The sequence below is a fragment of the Eleutherodactylus coqui genome, chromosome 12, assembly GCF_035609145.1.
Source record: "Eleutherodactylus coqui strain aEleCoq1 chromosome 12, aEleCoq1.hap1, whole genome shotgun sequence".
Lineage (NCBI taxonomy): Eukaryota > Metazoa > Chordata > Amphibia > Anura > Eleutherodactylidae > Eleutherodactylus > Eleutherodactylus coqui.
In genome coordinates, this window is record NC_089848.1 from 69,783,082 (window position 1) to 69,802,796 (window position 19,715).

Genomic DNA, 19,715 nt, shown 5'->3' on the forward strand with positions numbered 1-19,715 from the left:
TATATATATATATATATATATCAGGCATCGGTATACAGTGTATATATATATATATATATATATATATCAGGTGCTTGTATACGGTATATATATATATATATATATATATATATATATATATATATATATCAGGCATCGGTATACAGTGTATATATATATCAGGTGTTTGTATACAGTATATATATTTATGAGGTGAACTAAATTCCTCTCTTTCGTCCCCTATTTGCACACCTTGCTGAGGTCAAACATAGATGTGACTGAGCTGTTATGACGCCGCCGGCGTTACCAGGGGGGAGACGGAGCTGAAGGCGGGAAATGTTTACTGTGAGGTGTATCCCAGGGAGACGGGGCGCCGCCGCCCGTGCCCGGCCGCCTCCTCCTGGGCACGCCTGCCCCACTATTTGGGGACGATCCTGTAATGATGGGTGATCACAGCAGGGATTAGATAGGAGGAGCAGCAGCCATGTCCACGGCCGCAGGTGGGAGGTCAGTGACGGGGGACACTCTGTAGTTTACCTCACAGATAGGCTGGGATTGACCTGCGGCCATTGTCACCTGTGACTACTGGGGAGGACACTGACAGGTAACATTGTCTGCTGGCTGTAATGGCTCTTATGGGGTGTTTTTAGTGACTGTTATGGTCATTACTCTGAGGAGTTGGGATGATCTTGTCCCCCGTTGTGGGACGCCAACTTCTGCTTTGCGTTTTCTTTTTGAGGGAGAAATGGCGCCGCAGACCGCAGTGAATGAGGGATGTAGGCAGAAGGGTTTATTTACGTTTTTCTGTTATGGTTTCGCACGGGTGAGCATCCCGCACAAATACGAACTACATTGTTTTAAATGGGGGCGTACGCAGGAGTGATGGTGTCCCTCGCTGCGATGAAAAAAAAAATCAGGGCATGCACTATTTTTTCCGCATTCTTCAGAACACATCGCCCATTGATTTCAGTGGGACCTTAAATACATCGCGTGGCGTGCGAAGTGCTTGCGAGTGCGATCCGAGGTTTCAATTGAAATCAATGCAAAACACTTCCGATCCGCTATGGCGTGTGACGCTCGCACAAAAGGATCGGAATTTCACGGAAGCGATGCAAGGCGTTTTTGCCTGCAAATCATCTCGCATCGGCGGATAAAATGTACGTCGCCAAGTGCGACGGGCTGAGTTTCTTGGCCCAATATCACGCTTGCCCCCGTGTGCAGTTAGCCTAAGGGCTCCTTCACACTGGCGATCGCGATATCGCTGCGAGAAAAGTGCGTCAGAATCGTGGTTTTTTGGGGGGGGGGGGGGAGCGTAGCGCTGCTTTTTTTTCGCAAAAGCATTGCAGGTAATTGCGATTTTCTAGAGTTTTTTTGTGCCATTTTACCACAATTTTTTATCGCGAATGTTTAATAGGACACAAAAATCGCAAGTTTGTGCTTTGCGATGCGATAAAAAGGAGGCTCCATAGGGAAACATGGGAGATTTAAAAAACGCAGAAAGATGGGAGATGGCGCAATTTTTCTCTTTCGCAACATTGCATGAGTGAAAACATTGCAAATGTGAAAGAAACCATGGAAAATCATTGGTTTCATAAACTCACATTGCGTAAAAATCGCGCAATTTTATCACCAGTGTGAAGGCGCCCTAAGGGGCATCCAGTAAAGTTGCGATCCTCCGGCGCGGCTTTCATCTGTATCGGAGGATCGGCAAGTGTTTCCATTGTTTTCAATAGTAGAAGTTGCATCGCACTCACGCGCATGTCGCACGCCGTTCGTGTGTTTTCAAGCCTAATTGAAAATAATGGGCGAGGCTGATATATGGGGTTCATTTTCTTGCAAGAATTGTTCGTCTCGCTTAGGCCTCCTTCACACGAGCGATGTGCTCGCACGCAGATCGCATCGCGTAAAAAAAATTTGCGGCAATGCTGCATTGCTGCAATCTAATTCTTAAAGGAATTAGTGTTTTCTCGGCCATTCACACGGTTGCGTCGCGTGTAAAGGACGCTGTAGCAGCAGTCGGCAGAATGGCTCTATTTAGCTTAATTAGCGACAGCTGTCTTCTTCGACAATCGCCGGAGCAGGTAAACTCCCCCTAGCTCCTTTTTTTTAAGCTCCCATAGGAATCTATGAGAGCTTCCTGCAATTTTTCGTCTAGATGTATCTTTTGACACTGCGAGGAAAAATCCCCAGCGTTGGAATCCAATACTTTACACGGTTGCGATTTTCAGGGGATGCTAATAGCTGCGAGAAAACACACGAGGCCCGCGACTTTTTTCACTACGCTGCGTGATTAAGTCAGGGGGTTCTGTCACAGCTGGTGAAAACAGCATGGTAACAAAATCCCCAAAAGGGAACCATTAATCTGCAGTGGAACTTCGATTCCGAGATTCTGTCGAAAACGCGGCACAAAATACCGGAAGAAATTGCGCTGTATGCAGTACTTTTTCTTCCAGTAAAATGCCGGACGGCGGAGCAGAAACCGAACAAACCCCATTATAGTCAATGGAGTCCGTTCAGCGCTGTTCGGTCCTCGGGGATTCCCATTACCTGCCCCCCCCCGAACGGAGCCGTAAAACAGAATCCCCACCAGAGGCGTGAAGGCAGTCTGAATTGGAACGGCTCTGTATCCGATTTACAAAGGTTTCCGTCATTCCCTTTATATTTGCAGTATAGAATAACATAGTCGACTTCACTAATCTATACTCCAGTTACAACAGAAGCGAATGAACCCCCGTTAGACGGGACGCCGAGCGCTGCCCCTTATACCAATGCATGTGAAAGGTTCGTTCCTTTCCTCTCGGGGGATTTGTCATTTTTCGGCAGCGGTAAAGGTACCCCCTGATGTAATCACACAGCGTAGTAAATAACGCGAAGATGGAACAGAAAAACGCAAATGTGGTGGATAGATCAATGGGAGTCTGAAGGCACCTAAAATACAAATTTGGCGCATACCGTTCAGGAATGTTTATCGTGTTTCTTCTGATTTCATATGTAGATATGTTTTAGCTTTTTGCTGCTTGGAAAATTACAGAATACGACGTGGAAATGTAATCAGACCCAGTAGTTATCGTCACTCGTCTAGGGTGGTCTCACAACTGCGTTTGGGTTCCACCTCCATATATATATGTGTGTGTGTGTGTATATATATATATATATATATATATATATATATATATATATGTGTGTATGTGTGTGTATATATATATATATATATATGCCCATTATTCGCTATGAGAGTGAAGAAAAAAATTGCATCGCACCTGCATGAGATACGATTTTCACACGCGTGAAAATCGCATGCGCAGAAATGCTACATGGTTTTCTCACAAAATGCATTGTACACACAGGCAAAACTGCAGGTTTACACGTGTGATATTGGTTCCTCAGCCTAATATCACTCTCGCACGTATAAATACGACCTTAAGGCCTCGTTCACAAGGGCGCTGTTTTCGCGCAATAGAGGCGCGTGAAAAGGTCGTGTCTAAATAGAACCAATGGTTTCCTATGGAAGCGTTCACATGAAGTTCCTTGCACCAATCAAAGATAGGACATGTGACCGCAATGCTCGCATCTAAGGTCTGTGATGCGAGATAAGATAGGACCTGACCTACCTTTGGGGCGTGCTTTCCATAGACTCCTATGGGAGCAGAATAACACTCCCCTCCGATCGTGTGAACGGGGTTCATTACAATAGCTGGAATTCACCTGTTTACGTGATCTTTAGTGCGTTATAGCCGCGACCTTTTCACGCTCCGATACTGCGCTAAAACAGCACTCCTGTGAACGAGGCCTCAGCTGTTGTCCCATGGAAATAACATATTTATCCACAGGATAGGTAATGTGTCTGATTGATGGTGGTCCGACCGCCAAGACCCCAGTGATTATCAGAATGGGGGTCTTGAGTCTCGTTGAATGAGTGGAGTTGTGGTCACATGTGCAGACTACCATTATATTCATTTCTATGGGACCCTTGCGCTTATACTTGGTCTTCGCAGTCCCATAGAAATGAATACACACGTTACCACCGCTTCATTCTTTTGGGGACACTCTTGCCCCTTTTTTTATGGAGGTCCTAGCAGTCGCATCCCTATCGATCACACACATATCGCCTATGGATAAGTGAGGCCGCCTTCACACTGGCGAGAATATCTTTTGAATGGGGTCATACACATTAACGATTTTTTCTTTTTTTCCTGCACAGCATCTCGAAGCAATGCTATGCGAGAAACAAATGGCAGCATGTTGCATCTGGCTGCGTGATCTCGCAGCGTTGTGATGTACAGCTGTTTTCACGTGCATTCACGGGGCTTTCACATGGATGGCGAGGGCGATATTGGGCCGTGATTCACAGCGTGATATCGCCCTCGCCAGTGTGAAGGAGCCCTTATCATGTTCCTAGATGAATGCAGCGGCCGTTATGCGCCACTACTGTATTCACTGCTGTGGGACTGCAGGAACTGTTTGATCCGGAGCTGTTTTATAGTGCCTCTTCTGAGTACTGCATCGTTGTTCCATTCTAAACAAAATCACAATTAAAAAGTCACAGTGCATTGAAAATCATGGGAGAAGCTCCGCGATCCACCAGCGCAGCTGCAGGGAATTCACATGGTGGGGAGCGTGATATGGGGCCATGATTCACAGCCCCATATCACACTCGCCCGTGTTAGTTAGTCTAAGGATGATTTTACATGGGCGGAATTAGCCCCCATTATACTCCACAAGAAGCAGTAAATGATACACCAAAATCAGAATATGATAAAAGGCGTAATCAGCATCACTCCAGTTAGTAGCATAGCAGCCAAAGCATCAACTCATAGCAACCAAAGCATAATGTGAGCATTTTGGTCATGTGAAACTTTATCAGTGAAAAGGCTAAGGGCTTAGTCACAGGGGCGCATCGGCCCTTACTGCACGAAGAAGACGGCTGCACTTCAGGATGGACAGCTCCCCCCAATGGAGCCGGTCACATGTTCTTTCTTCGGCGGTGCGGAGATTCGTCCACATCTGCAGTGCGACCGTCTTTTAGTGCAGTAACACGTGTGACTAAGCCCAAAGATAACAGAAACATAAAAGTTAATATCAAAACAATTTTTTTTAAATCTAACTAAGCACAAAAAAAGTAAGAAAGTATTATCATGAACACACTTTCCTGGCATGTGATGTGGATGCAAATGCAGGGGGTTAATCTATTTCACACGTTTTATCCTGTGCATAGCTTCCACTTTAGTTGCAAATTGAGCAGAGATCGCATCCCAACAAGGTCCATACACCCCAAAATACAGTACCTGCTGCCATCACTTCTGGTAAGGTTAGAAGACCTGCATACACACACAGCTCTCCAGCAGTCAAGGGGGTAACATTAGGAAAAACTATGAGGTTCACAGCAACACGGGCTAAGCTTAGCAAAGTTTTAGGCCTAATGCCCATAGCCAGATTTCCGCCGCGTGAACCTAATTGAAGCTAATAGCTCAATGTACACGCTGCGTGAAACTACCTGCGGCATGTGCTATTTGTCGCGTCCAGACGCGCGGACGGCTTCCATTGTAGTCAATGGAAGCCGCCCGTCACGCTATACTTCCGCTGTAGCACAGCGGAAGTATAGCGTGAATACTTGACACCGCCAGCGCGTCATGCGCTGTACTGCGCATGCGCGCCAGAGCATCATGCGGGACTTAGCACGGCGGATCCGGAGGTATTGTGGGGTCTTTGAGGGGCGCCGTGATGGACTCCGCTGCGGAGCCCGTCACGGCCGTGTGCATAAGGCCTAATACAAAAACACAGCACTTACAAAAAGCTTCCCTGAGGTTTGGATGAACAATGGAGCATTTTTCAGCATTGTTGGCCTAAACAATATCAACCTATTACTATTGTCCCTCACATGTTTTATTCTTCCAGTCCCTGACTCAGTTTGTAGAACTGGCAATTAGTGCATTAAAAGGGGATTCCAGGGAAATACTATTGATGTATACCTCAGGATAGGTTGTCAGTAGTTGATTGGCTGTGGTCTGCGGCTCGGGGGTCCAATCCCATCCACTGATCGGGCACCCGCTATTAACACCGCTACGCACAGGGATTAATTTTAATGAGAGCTGCAGCTGCAGTTACAAGTGCTGGCCACTACAAAGGGATGTGAGCAGCACCCTCTGCTTCATATACCTCTGTGTAGTGGCAGATCAGCTGGGGTCCCAAGCAGCGGACCCCAGAGGATCAACTATTAGTGATCTATCCTGTGGAAAGATCATCAATTGTATTTCCCTTGAAAACCCCTTTAAGCAAATCCTTAGGTTAGGATAGCACAATGAGGTAATAAGGTGGAATGCAATGAATATGCAATAGTCCATCTTCCTGTACTTCCCCCTCCCTATCAGGTGCTGGGAGATGTTCTGTTTGGATGGAGGAATGTTCATTGGCTTTTCCCTTTGAAACTTGTACAGCCAAACTTAGGTGATAAATGTGACACCAAGGAGTAATAATAGCCCCCAGAGCTCCTTCCTGCAATACAAGTACTTGTCTAGTTCCAAGAGCTTACAGAATAAAACCAAGTCAACCCAATGGACACCGAGTATATACAAATATATATAGTCATACGACCTTTCTTCACAAGAATAACAGAAAAACAAGAAAATATGCTTTTAGTAAAAGAGAAAGTAAGAAAATATATATACTTGTATGTATGTATGTATGTATGTATGCATATATATATATATATATACTTTTTAAAAAATGAAGCACATAGGGGTTGACAGCATTGAATGAAACTTTCTATGTGTGATATAAGTAAGTCATAACAATATCAGATCAAAAGGATAATTTATTGCAGGAAACTGAACACTTAAAGGAAGGCTCTAGTACCCTGTTGTACCACCTCTAGCTTGGATACAAGATGTGATACGGGAGGCATGGAGGCTCTAGTACTCTGTTGTACCGCCTCTAGCTTGGATACAAGATTTGATAAGGTTGGGCATGGAGGCATACAGGGGTATTAGTGTATCTTGACGCCACCAGAAGCTAGGGTTTTGACAGGGTGAACGCCCCTCTCACACCCTTAGCTACCGATAGGGTCAAGAAGCAAAGGTGCTGGAAGGACCTAGGAGCTGGGGAGGCCACTTACAGCACGGGGGAGATGCTGCTGGAGGACTCACACTCGGGGACATGACTGACAGCGCTCCCGGCTGCTTCGCAGGGTGAGCCGACACGGGAGGCTACAGTACGCAACTTGATTCGGGGACAGCAGTGGCAGTGCTGCGGGCTGCTTGCTCTTTAGGGGGAGCACAAAGGGGACGCTACTTTGCCGGTGGTACAGGAGTCCCACCCAGCAACAACAGCGCCGACGCCACTTACCACGCTTCAGGCTTCTTTTGGCGTGAGGGGAGCGGCAGCGCCATTGCACTGTACCGGATGCCGGGTGAGCGACAGCATCGGGGACGGCACTCCATGCGCTCCTGCCTGCCGCGGGGGAGCGGCAGCGGGAGCACCCGGTGCCGTAGGGGGGATGGGGGTGGGAAAAGTCCTGGGAGCGGTCAAGCAGGGGAAAGTAGGCATCCAGCAATTTGTGTCATGGATGGAGGGTTAGGGTAAGGGGTAAGTGTCACAGTTAGCCTTATATTACAAATGTAGGGCTAACTGTGACGCTTACTCCTCACCCTAAGCCCTCCATCCATCACATAAATCATTACACTGTGCTGGGTACAACAGAGCTGAAGGTCTCCATACATGTAATCTGCTGCATGAGCTTAGTGGGCTGCAAGGACCTGCAGCCCATCCAGCTCAGCAGTCAATTATGTGCTGGGGGCGTCACCCCCCACTCAATCTCAACTCCACCAGGCCTTCCTGGTGGCATCAAGATACACTAATACTGCATACAGGTTCCAAATGGTATCCTGCGGCATATTGGTCCACATTTGCTGTAACTGAGCCTCTAGATTGTGCAAATTTGTAGACTGTTCAACTTGGCATCCCAGATGGTCCCATACATGTTCTATTGGCGATAAATCTTATGATCGGTGAGGCCACGAAAGTGTGGCAATATTCTGGAGACTCCTGTGATACTCTTGTGTGTGCGGCTGAGCATTATCCTGCTGGGAAATGCCTCTTGGAAGCCGCCATGAGATGAACAGATGTGGCTGCAGGATGTCCAGAACATATAGCTGAGCATCATTGTCCCTCGTACCACTACTAGGGGTGACAGACTGTGGTATGCGATGGCCCTCTAGACCGTCACACCAGCAGGGGGCAGTGTGCCGCTCCACAGCAAAGGCAGGATTGAGACACCAAAGGTCTCCAAACATGAACACGGCCGTTGTAAATGGCTAAACTAAACCTGGATGTGTCTCAGAAAACAACTCGGTTCCACTCTGTAGCAGCCATTTAGTCATTCACAACACCACTACAAATGGAGGCAATGGTTTATCAAAGGCAGTACATGTAATGGGCACCGTAAGACCAAAGGTCCTTCAGCCAAGTGCCTTAAATGTTTCCGACTGACACGGGCCTGTAACGATGGTGCCATCTGTCTCTGGATGGCAGACAAGAAAACAGTTAGAGGTTCTTGTCAGATGATCCTCTGTACTGGTGGCATATCAAGTGCGTCCTGAACCCAGACGCCTTGTGTGCATGTACTCACACGTCCGCTGGTCCAACACTACCTAACAGTCTGGTCAGAACGGCCTCGGTGGCGGCAATTAGTCGATGCGACCATCCAGCTTCTCACATTCCAATAATGCGCCCCTCTCAGACTCTGTTAACTGGGTTAAATCTTTTTGGTCATAGAGGTGTCTAGTGGTCAACAAGCTCTATAAATGCGTAAAAAGAGGTCCCTGTGCACAAGGAGCCTCTCAGAGACATATATATATATATATATATATATATATATATATATATATATATACACACACTGTTTTAAAACTTTTTCAGTATATTATCTGATACATTAACCACTTCAGGATTGTCCATAGACTAGAAATGTCTAAGGAGTTTATATCTATCTGTGCAAGGATATTTTAAAATGTCCTTGTAGAGAATTCCCCTAGAGCCTCACCACTGTGCAGGAGGTCCGTGATCTTAGTGTCTGATGACAGCTGAGATCACAGGGCTTTGCCTGGGGACCAACCAGCATGGTCTTCGGGCATATAATGCCTGTGAAAAAATTGAGTTTGGGAATATTCTTCCAAATTTAAAAAAGTTGCTACTAAATTTATAAGCCTTTTAAGGTCTGTTAAAAAATAAAAAGGAATGTTAAAAAATTATACCGACATAACACATATATGGTAATGTTATTTATTAACCACTTTGTATTGCATGAATATCTGTATTAGGGCTCCTGCACACTGGCAAGAGCGATATTGGGCCATGAATATCACCCTTGCAATGCTTCTGAAAACCCCTGGATGCAAGGCGTTTTCACATGGAAACAGTCCCGCATCCTTGAGGGGTACCCTTCATCCCCACCGCGGCTGTCACAGCTGCGGCAGGAGAGTGCGATGTTCTCCAATTACTTTCAATGGGGCCGATCCTGCTGCAGAGAAGAGAAAAAGAAAGTAGGTACAAGCGGACACCACTGCTGCCAGGGTTGGATTCTGTATGCGGAATCCAACCGGCCCGTGTGCAGGCAGCCTTACAAGTACAAATTGTCAAATTTTGAAACTGCTAATTTTCCAAATTTTCTCAAAATTTTGGATTTTTAAAAAAATAAATCCAAAACATAGCCTAAAAATATTATGGATATAAAGTTGAATATGTCATGAAAAAAACATTCTCAGAATCACTTGCATAAGTAATAGCATTTAAAAGTTATTACCACATAAAGTGACACGTCAGATTTGAAAAATTGGGCTTGGTCACATATCTTGACACCACCAGGAAGTACTGGTGGAGTCTAGATTGACAGTGGGGTGACGCCCCCTGTACGTGATTGGCTAGACAGTTGGCTGGGCTGCAGGTCCTGGCAGCCCAGTAACATTGAGTCTACAGCTGAATGTATTTTCAATTCAGACAGTAGCCCTGGCTGCAGTTGCGCATCCACTGGTGCAAGCACCTTCGCTGCCGCAGAAGGCGGCACCCCCTCTGTGTTTACACACATAGCGGGGTCAGCAGCAGGGAGGCCACACCGGCATGAAGCGCCTTTCCGACAAGCACCCCCACACCTGCCACATGCAACTTCAAAATCGGCGGCAGCAGGGGGGGCAGACAGTGACAGCCAGCGGACGCACACTGCAGGCTGTCACTGTGGGGAAACCACAGCGGTGTGGGACAGTCGCTGACATTCCTCCCCGTACACAGCAGTAGGACACCAGGGAGCCAACAGTGGCTTGGGACTGTCAGTCATAGGCAGCGGCCGCAGACACCAGAAGGAGGACAGCAGGGAGGGCAGAGCGCCGAGAACAGGCAGGTACCTTCAGTCACAGCGGTGGACCTAAGTGCCGGCTAACTCACAGGGCACGGTGCTTCTGGCTGAAATCCACTGTAGCAGATTGTAGGACCCTCAGCTCTTGAGCCAATTGGGAGCTAGGGGTGTGACAGGGGGTGTTCCTCATGGTAGCCCAGTCAAACCCCTAGCTTCCGGGAGCGTCAAGATACAAGAATACCGTTATTAAATGCTGTCATTGAAAAATACAACTCATCCCACAAAAAACAAGTCCTCAAACAGCTACTCAGAAGAAAGATAAAAGAATTATGATTTTTTGAAAGTGAGGAGGAAACAAAAAAAAAGATCCGTGACGTTAAGTGGGTAAATTATACTTTACACAGAGGATTATTCTCTTTTGCAGCATGTGATTGAGCTTTTTTGAAGTCACATCTACTTGGCCTGTGCTGGTAATACGCTGCATGCTAATCTGTGCTGGCAAATATGCAGTGTATAGGCCACATGTCAACATACTCTTGGACTGCCAGTCGACGGGTGGGTTTGAATTGCATTCCCTGCGGCAATAATCCGGCCACAGGGAACGCAGTGAAAGCTCTCCATAGCGTTGCTATGGAGAGCGCTTCCCCCCTGGTCCACGAGCGGAGAATCATTGCGATTCTCCGCTCGTGGTCAGCAAATTGTAGCCTATCTGTCAGGCTGACAGCAGAGATCTGTCTGCCGACTCCTGCTCCTGAGCGGCGGAGATCCACCGCAGGATACTGCAACGCCCGTGGACAGGCAGCCCAATTGAGTTCTTTCGCCACTGTAGAGAGAGTGAAGTCTCAGCTCATGGAAGTTGAATGACTGTGAGCAGATATTGTGGAAAGCATGAGAAAGTGAAAAGTGTTATTAAATTAACTTTTAATTAACTGGAAAGCCCCATCTGAGTAAGGGAATATAGTCCAGTACACACCAGAAACTCTGCCCACCCATGGTAGCCAGTGGATGCTTAATTTTCCTGCAAAATTGTTTGTCATTCACCACAGCAGGTGGGTGGGATTTGGATGTGTGCGGTGCCAAACAGTTTGTCATTAGCCCCATCCTCTCCACAAGTGTTGTAAAGATGGCAAGCATCGATAAGAGATAGCAGCTACACTTTGGCAAAGGTGTTGGCAAGCACCAGACTACTGATTTACTTGGTTACCTGAAGAAGGGGGAATCTATTTGAGATTTAATTACCAGACCCTCTTTCCTATAACCCATTAAGAACCGGCCTGTTTAGGGCCTTTAGAAGAGTTTTCCCACCTTAGTCTTTCGTAGCACCTTCACAGCTATCCACAGAATGTGGGTCCCCTGACCACCATCCCACCTGATTAGGTAGCTTTCTGATGCTGCATCCAGGTTGAGAATGAATGAAGAAGTGCTCACATGAATTTACAATGTGTTTTGCTTTGTTTGGTCTAATAGTACAGGCGACTCATCCCTATTATATATTGTCCTTACACAGGGCAGCATATAATGATGACAAACCTGAACTGAATATGGTGTTCACGTAACTTTAAAAAGTTTTCTATTGGTAATGAGCAGATGATAACCATAAGTAGGGCTAGTAGTTATTCGCTGTCTGTTGTTGAGTAATGATCTTGTTTTATGTTGCCATAGGTGACCAAGTATAATTTTTTGGGGAACCAAAAATGGATTTGGATGATGAGGAACCTCCAGTGCCTCCCTTCTGGGAAGATGAAAGAGTATCCTATATGGGCAGATGGCTTCAACGTACCTTGAAAGTCAAAGAAGATCGTTGGATAAAGTTTGTAGAGAATGAACAGGATGAGAAGATACTAAAAGATTTTTTTGATCAAAAAGGTCAGATTATGCTGATTTTTTCAGCTGCCCCTAAAGGAGGGATAGTAGTAACTCAAGAGGTAAGAAACAAATACCAGGAGGTTGTACATGAAACAATACTACTTGATAATTAAAATAGTTTCTAATGTCTATGGACTAGCTGTAGATGGCTTTATGTTTGCAGAGTGATCATGGCAAGGCTGGAAAAACCCCAGTCATTATTGTGACTAGTAAATTGTCCTTGGAGCTTGGGCTTAGCTCCTCCCTCTTTAAACTTTTGGTGGACAGATGTTTCCACCCACCATGTTTAAAGGGACAGCTTTGCTCTTCTACTAACTTGTGTTAGTCACAATCTTTTGTCTCCTCACACAACAAAATTTTACATTAGCCTGGGGATAGCATACTCATCATAGTTTCCCCCTCACTATTTCCTCATCTATGCCACACCATTCCCTGACAAGTCCCAATGTGGCCAATGTAATATCAGACCAACAAGTTCCACCCAATGCTTCTTAGGATGCGTTCACAGGTAGCGGAAATGCTGCGCATAGCAGAAAATTCCACGACAAAATCAACAGCATTTCCACAAAGGAAACAGTCAAAACCCACTGCCCCTCGACTCGCAATTCTTCGCGTTGTCAGCGCACCCCGCGGCTCCTAGTGAGCGAAGCACTGTTAGTCAGATGAGCTACTTCTGCATCACCTGACTAGCGGCACTGATCTTACTAGAGGCCACCGTGTGCCGGATGAATCGGTGCTCTGACAGAGTAAAGAATTGTGAAGGGAGGGGGAGCTGATTTTGAGTCACAATCCGGACTGATTGTGGTAATTTTGAGTCTGTTTCTTCTGCGTATTTTGCAGCGGAATTTTCCACAGCGGAAAGTCCGCAGCATCTCCGTAGCGTGTGAAAATACACTTAATGTATCATCTGCTTGGTAAGCAAACATTTCTCCTACTTTATAGCTATGTGTAGTGACATGGGATTTTGCATTTACTGTTGTACAGTAAGTACTTTATTCTGTGTAGCTTGTTTTTCTCTGGCCTCAAATTGCATAATTCTTTAATTTTGCGGCGATAATTTAGTTTATAGAGTTTTATTATTGGTTTGTAGACTTGTGAGGAAATGTTTGTTAGAGCCTTTTTTCTATATGTGCTCCTTTTATTCCTTATATATTTTACAGAGCATTTGCATTGTACTGTATTGCATTATGTTCATTAAACCATTTTTGTTCATTAAAAACAGAGCTGTTCTACCGGTGAAATGTCCGTACTGATTGGTTGGACTTTCCAGGAAGTCACACGTGCCGCAGATCAACAGTGTCTGTGACTCTGGATGTTGAAAGTGGCTTCAAGTTACAATGGCCAAGGAAAGATCATTGTGCGCTCAATTATTGCATCCCGAGTCCCTTGTAACTTCACAGACCATTTGTACAGTAGCCTTACATAAGGAAGGACACACAGGCACTTTTGCAAACACATATATTTGCTGTGATAATGTAATTTCCTGTTGCTTATAGTGTATAACATTAGCATATTCTTCTTTGTTGTACGCCATTTGTAATCTCTCACATCAGTCTCTGAAATGAGCTAGAATTGAGAGCAGCACCAGTGTTACGCAAATAATTTGAATGGATGCAACAGTTCATCCTGGGTGGATCAACCCCAACCTAACTAATGTAAGCAAAAATGTAAAAAGAAGCAAATGGATGTCACACTCCAAAGGTGGCAGTGTTTACTCCAGGCAGGAAAATGCACCAACAGACAGCAACGTTTCAGCCCTGCCATGGAGCCTTGAAAAATTGCCATATCACCCCATGCAATCACGATATCGCTGTGTTTTTTTAACGCAAATGTCAATGAGACTTTATAATGCTAAAAATGCATTGCTCAAAAATCGCAAGTTTGTGCTTTGCGATTTTTGTTCGATGCGCTTTTAACATTAGAAAGTGCTATTGACTTTCGCTTTACAAAAATGCAGCGATATCGCAAGTGTGAAGGCACCCTAACAGCGGAAATGTTGCTGTCTACTGTTGTTTTTCCTGTATTTAATTAATTCTATCACTTTTGGAAAGTTGACATCCATTTGTTACCTTTTGCACTTCTGCTCCCATCAGTCTCCGTCCCCGCTGCTTCCCACAGTTGAAGTTTTCCATCTCAATTCTTATTTTATTGGAAGCCAGTTTTTATACAACTTTTTTTTTCCAGTTACCTCCTTTAGTAAAAGGAGGCATCATTACATAATAGTTTTTGTACTTTTTTTTTTCTAGATAAATGTAAAGGGCAAGGGTGCTTACATCATGAAGAAGACACCAGCAACTATTGAAATAGAAAATTACAAGAAAATCCTAATACTTGGGGAATTGTCTGGTGTGTCTTTTATCCAGACATCTACACTTGTAGAACAGGTGAGATGAAATGTACCTGTTAAAATTGGTAATTTCGGTTGTAATATTTAATCTATGCCCAACAACACTTGCAGGCTTAGGCCTCCTGCACACGGGCAGGTCGGATCCCGCATGCCGGTGACCCCTGTGTACCTGTCTGGCGTCTTCTGCGAGCACTATGGATGTGCCCGCCGGCACTCCGTCGCACATGTGCAGTAGCCGCTAGCGCTTGGGGGTGACGTGTATCTTGCGATACTTCTGCAGTTCTCACTGCGGTAGGGCCATTGACTTCAATGGGAGACAGCCGTGTGTAACCTGCACAAAATTGAGGCAGGCTGCGATTTCTTCTCCGTGAGCGGAAAATTGCAATTTATTTTCGCTCATGGAGATAAAATGGCTTTTTGCCATTGAATGCTATGATGCAGCAGACTCCGCAATGCAAATACGCCCGTGTGCAGAAGGCCTTAAAGGGGTATTCCAGTTATATGACTTTATATCCAGTTTTCATCTATCCACTGTATGAGTGATGACTAATAGATTGGTGGAGATCCAACTGCTGGGACCCTCACTGATCACCAGAAAGGGGGTCTTATATCCAACCGATTTTAATGGATCGGTAGCTGAGCATGCGTGCTGCCACTCCATTCATATCATGGGACTTCTGAAGATATCGGAGTTCAAGCACGTGGCTATCTCTAGCAGTCTAGTTGAAATCAATAGGGAGCAATGCACATTGTCAGCCACCATTCTGCTCAGATGGGGTGGACATGGAACTCTCCATTCTGGCAATTAATGGTGGGCCCAGGAATCAGACCCAAACCAATCTATCAGTTTTCACCCACAGTATTTAGTATATAGCTGAAAACTGGATAAAAAATCATATGACCCGAATGACCTATTAATATAGATATAACATTTATTACTATTTGTATTTTTAAAGATGGCAGTAGAATTCCCATACGCTATCTTGGTGTGTATGCGCACGTAATACACAAAATTAGTACGCAAGATAGTGCATGCTGCATTCTTTTTTGTGTACGCTGTGTGTGAGAGGCACAATGCAAAGTAATGTAAAAATTGGTACCGGGTATTACGTGAACAAAATCTGCTCTCTCTTGTATTAAGCCTCTTCTGTGAAGTGAATTATTGTGTCATTTGTTTAGAAGTGAATGTCCGTCTGCGCCAACATACCGTATGTTTACTCCTCAGGATACTTTCATTTCTGCTTCAGTATTTGTTTCTATTGTTGTCAACTTGTGCTTGACTTATATGGTTATGATTATGTTTCCTACCGGTGTACAGTTCAGTTCTTTTCCTTCCCAAAAACTACTTGGTGCTGTAATTATTTTACACACATATATATATATAGTGTATAATCATTCTGCAGCACTGTATAGCACTTGATGACCCCATTGGGGCTCACAATCTGAGTTCACCTATTAGTATGTTTTTGGATTGTAAAGGAAACCCACTTGACACCCAAAGGGAGAACATACAAACTCCATGCAGATGTTGTCCTTAGTGGGATTTGAACCCAGGACCATGGTAACCACTGAGCCTCCATTTGGTACAGAATATAATAAGTTCATGTGATATTTGACATGGTGAAGGATATGATTAAACTTCTGTTTACTCATTAAAACCAGAGAATGAGACATTTTCCAAATCTGTGTTTACTTTCTGATTGTAGATTTTTGTAATTCTATTGTCTGTACATGACTATGGGGACTGCCACGCTCAGAGTTCAGGTCAGGATACCTGCAGTTATGCCAGAGCACTTGTCTGTATTACGGACGTATAAATGCAACTGGAATCTGTTTGTGTGTCCCCAACCTAGAAAAATGTCAGCTAAGGGCTTAAACAGACGAACGTGTTTGCACCCACCTTTGCGCATGTGAAATCAACCCGCAAAATGTGACGAAGTGAACCCATTGGCCTGACTTCCTGGCTACCTGAACCATGCGGGAAATGACCCCGCAACGATCAGGTCGTGAGCGAGAGCTGCCTTAACACTCTGCGCCATACGATAGCAGTAGTAATAGCGTCCCCTATATTGCCCCTAGTAGTAATAGTGTCCCCTATTGCGGCCCAAGTAATAATAGTGTCCCCCACAGTGGTCTCAGTAGTAATAGTGTCCCCCACAGTGGCCTCAGTAGTCATAGTATCCCAGTACATTGGCCCTAGTAGTAATATGTCCCCTATATTGGCTCCAGTAGTAATAGTGTCCCATATAGTGGCTCCAGTAGTAATAGTGTCCCCTATAGTGGCTCCAGCAGTAATAGTGACCCCCACAGTAGCCCCAGTAGTAATAGTGTCCCCTATATTGGTCGCCGAGTAGTAATGGCCTCCCCAATATTGGCCCTAGTAGTAATAGCTTCCCCTATATTGGCCCCAGTAGTAATAGTGTGCCCTATATTGGTCCCAGTAGTAATAGTGTCCCTTATATTGGCCCCAGTAGTAATAGCGTCCCCTATATTGGCCCCAGTAGTAATAGCGTCCCCTAGATTGGCCCCAGTAGTAATAGCGTCCCCTTTATTGGCTCCAGTAGTGATAGTGTCCCCTATAGTGGCTCCAGCAGTGATAGTGACCCTCACAGTAGCCCCAATAGTAATAGTGTCCACTATATTGGTCGCCCCAGTAGTAATAGCGTCTTCTATATTGGCCCCAGTAGTAATAGTGTCCCTATTTCGGCCCCAGTGGTAACGGGGTTCCTATATATTGGCCCCAGTAGTAATCGTGTCACCTATATTGGCCCCAGTAGTAATAGCATTTCCTATATTGGCTCTAGTAGTAATAGTGTCCCCTATTGTTGCCCAAGCAGTAATAGTGTCTCGTATTGCAGCCCCAGTAGTAATAGTGTCCCCTATATTTGCCTCAGTAGCAATAGCGTTGCCTATATTGGCCCCAGTAGTAATAGTGTCCACTATAGTGGCTTCAGTAGTAATATTGACCCAAACAGTAGCCCCAGTAGTAATAGTGTTCCCTATTTTAGCTCAAGTCGCAATAGTGTCCCCTATAGTGGCTCCAGTAGCAATAGTGTCAACTATAGTAGCTCTAGTAGTAATAGTGACCCCCACAGTAGCCTCAGTAGTAATAGCATCCCCCTATATTGGTCCCAGTAGTAATAGGCTCTCCTATATTGGCCCCAGTAGTAATAGGCTCCCGTATTGCAGCCCCAGTGGTGATAACGCCTGCCTTTGCCACCCCAGTAGTATTAGGGTCCCCACTGCCATCCCAATAGTGATAGGGTCCCCCATTGTGGTCTTAGTAGTAATAGGGTCCCTCATTGCTGCCCTAGTGGTATTAGGGTCCCCCAGTGCGGATTACACTAGGGCTAATTGAGACAGCCATGGGCCTTCTTGCAGTCTCAGGCCCGTGGTGGTCACCCCAGTTAAAATCCGCAATTGGTCCCCACTCCACTCACCCCTGTAGTGGTGTCCAGACACGTTATAAATGAAAGTCCAGGACTTGCGATCGGCATAGCAATGCGGATCACATGAGCCGGCTCAAGTCATGTGATCTCTGTTGCTATGCCAACCGCAGGCCCTGGACTTTCATTTACAGGCTGTCCGGACACAGCTACAGTGCTGAGTAGAGCCGGGACCTATACCCTCCGTTGGAGCCCCTGGTAATCACTCGCGGAGCACACTTTGGGGAAGCCTGCTCTAAACCATCCGCCTTTCTGAACCTCATGTTATGTCACCACAGCATCCTTGCCTGGCTACAGGCTCCCTGACGTGTACACGGATGCCTTGGTGAACATAGGATCACATTCAGTATGTACAACAAAGCCATGAATCTGAATTATCATTTCAGCTCCATTGACATTAATCACTATGGCGAGCTGCATAAATAGATCAAAACATTAAGTGCAGTTTTGTCATAGAGGAATAACTGAATGTGCTTGGGTATAAGTTATTTTTAAGTATGTAGTCTTGCTTAATTATACTTAATTGGAAATGCAGAATTTTGGCCATTAAGGGATTAGCATAGAATAGATGCCTTCTGCCTCTTTGAATTGCGTGAGTTAAGCTTAGGAAGTGAAAGCAAGTAGCGTCGGCTTTGATCTGTTGCTAAGAAAGCCCAATACACAAGTGTGTGGCAATCCTAACAAGCGAATGGCATGTACAACAGTCCTGTCTGTTTCCCGAGCTGCCTGGATAATGCTGTCCTCTCCAGCAACATTATCTCTCCTCGTTCATTACTCAAAATTTCACAATCGCTGCAGAGCGCACAACAAATATTTGTCCTTGTGATTGTTTCATACGTACATATGTATTCAAGATAAGGGAACAATGGCTGTGGACATTTTTCATTCCCGTCTTTTGTAATAAATTCTTCAGCCGCAGAAGGATGAATAACGTTTCTTAAGGTTAGTCATGTACCAAACACGATACCAAACCTTTTTTCATTTGAAGGTTAGTGCTGCATCATTCCACAGAGTCTGTATTGTCTACCCATGGTTACCGGTTAGTTATATGATTCCATGTTTATACCCAACTACAAAGTTGTATCATTTGTTATAGAGCAATGAGTATTAGTGTCCCCTTAGGTGCAGTCTTCAGTAATTTTCTACATCCTCCATGTTCATGTACCAATTATACTGCAGTCACGGCGATTTCACTTATTAGTAGTGACAGCTGCTCTGTAATTTGTGAAAATGACAGAAAGGTCGCCAAATAGAGTTCATAGTAACCTGTTCTTACATCATTGGAGTGTTAAAGCTATCTTCTAATTGTCTGATTCTATGTCGCCATAAGCCGCAAGAGTCCCGGCAGGTCGAGATAGCTGGACCATGGAGACCAGGTTCTGAGGAACCTTCCCATTGTAGCATCCCTCATTGCTGAAAGTTTTTCATACAGCATTACCTTAGAGATCCTGTCAATGACTGGTCTAATATGTAGGGAAGCGGACAACCATTGTGAGGCCAAATATATTCTGGTTGTTATTGTATCCTATAGGTTTGTCAGTCAGCAGGCATGCCATAGAAGATAGGGGGAAAGTTTAGCCTATCACTCTAGTTATGATCCTCGCCACCTGCTTCCAGAAGGACTGTGCTGTAGGGCATGTCCACCATATGTGTAACGTTGTTCCCAAGGTGTTGCATCCTCTGAAGCACTCAGGGAATGTATCCGGGCGCAACTTGTGACTTTTAGCCGGGGGTA

At 45.2% G+C, this 19,715-nt stretch overlaps 1 protein-coding gene across 1 annotated transcript in view; it reads left to right on the forward strand.

Annotated features, from left to right (window-relative positions):
- Window positions 1-490: 490 nt before the first annotated feature.
- The window catches only part of DNAH11 (dynein axonemal heavy chain 11), a 270,457-nt gene continuing 251,232 nt past the window's right edge, over window positions 491-19,715 (forward strand). The window contains exons 1-3 of the mRNA XM_066584695.1: window positions 491-583; window positions 11,984-12,246; window positions 14,434-14,571. Of these exons, the coding sequence (XP_066440792.1) occupies window positions 12,016-12,246; window positions 14,434-14,571 (369 nt within the window). The 5' untranslated portion in view covers window positions 491-583; window positions 11,984-12,015. The remainder of the gene's footprint in view (window positions 584-11,983; window positions 12,247-14,433; window positions 14,572-19,715) is intronic.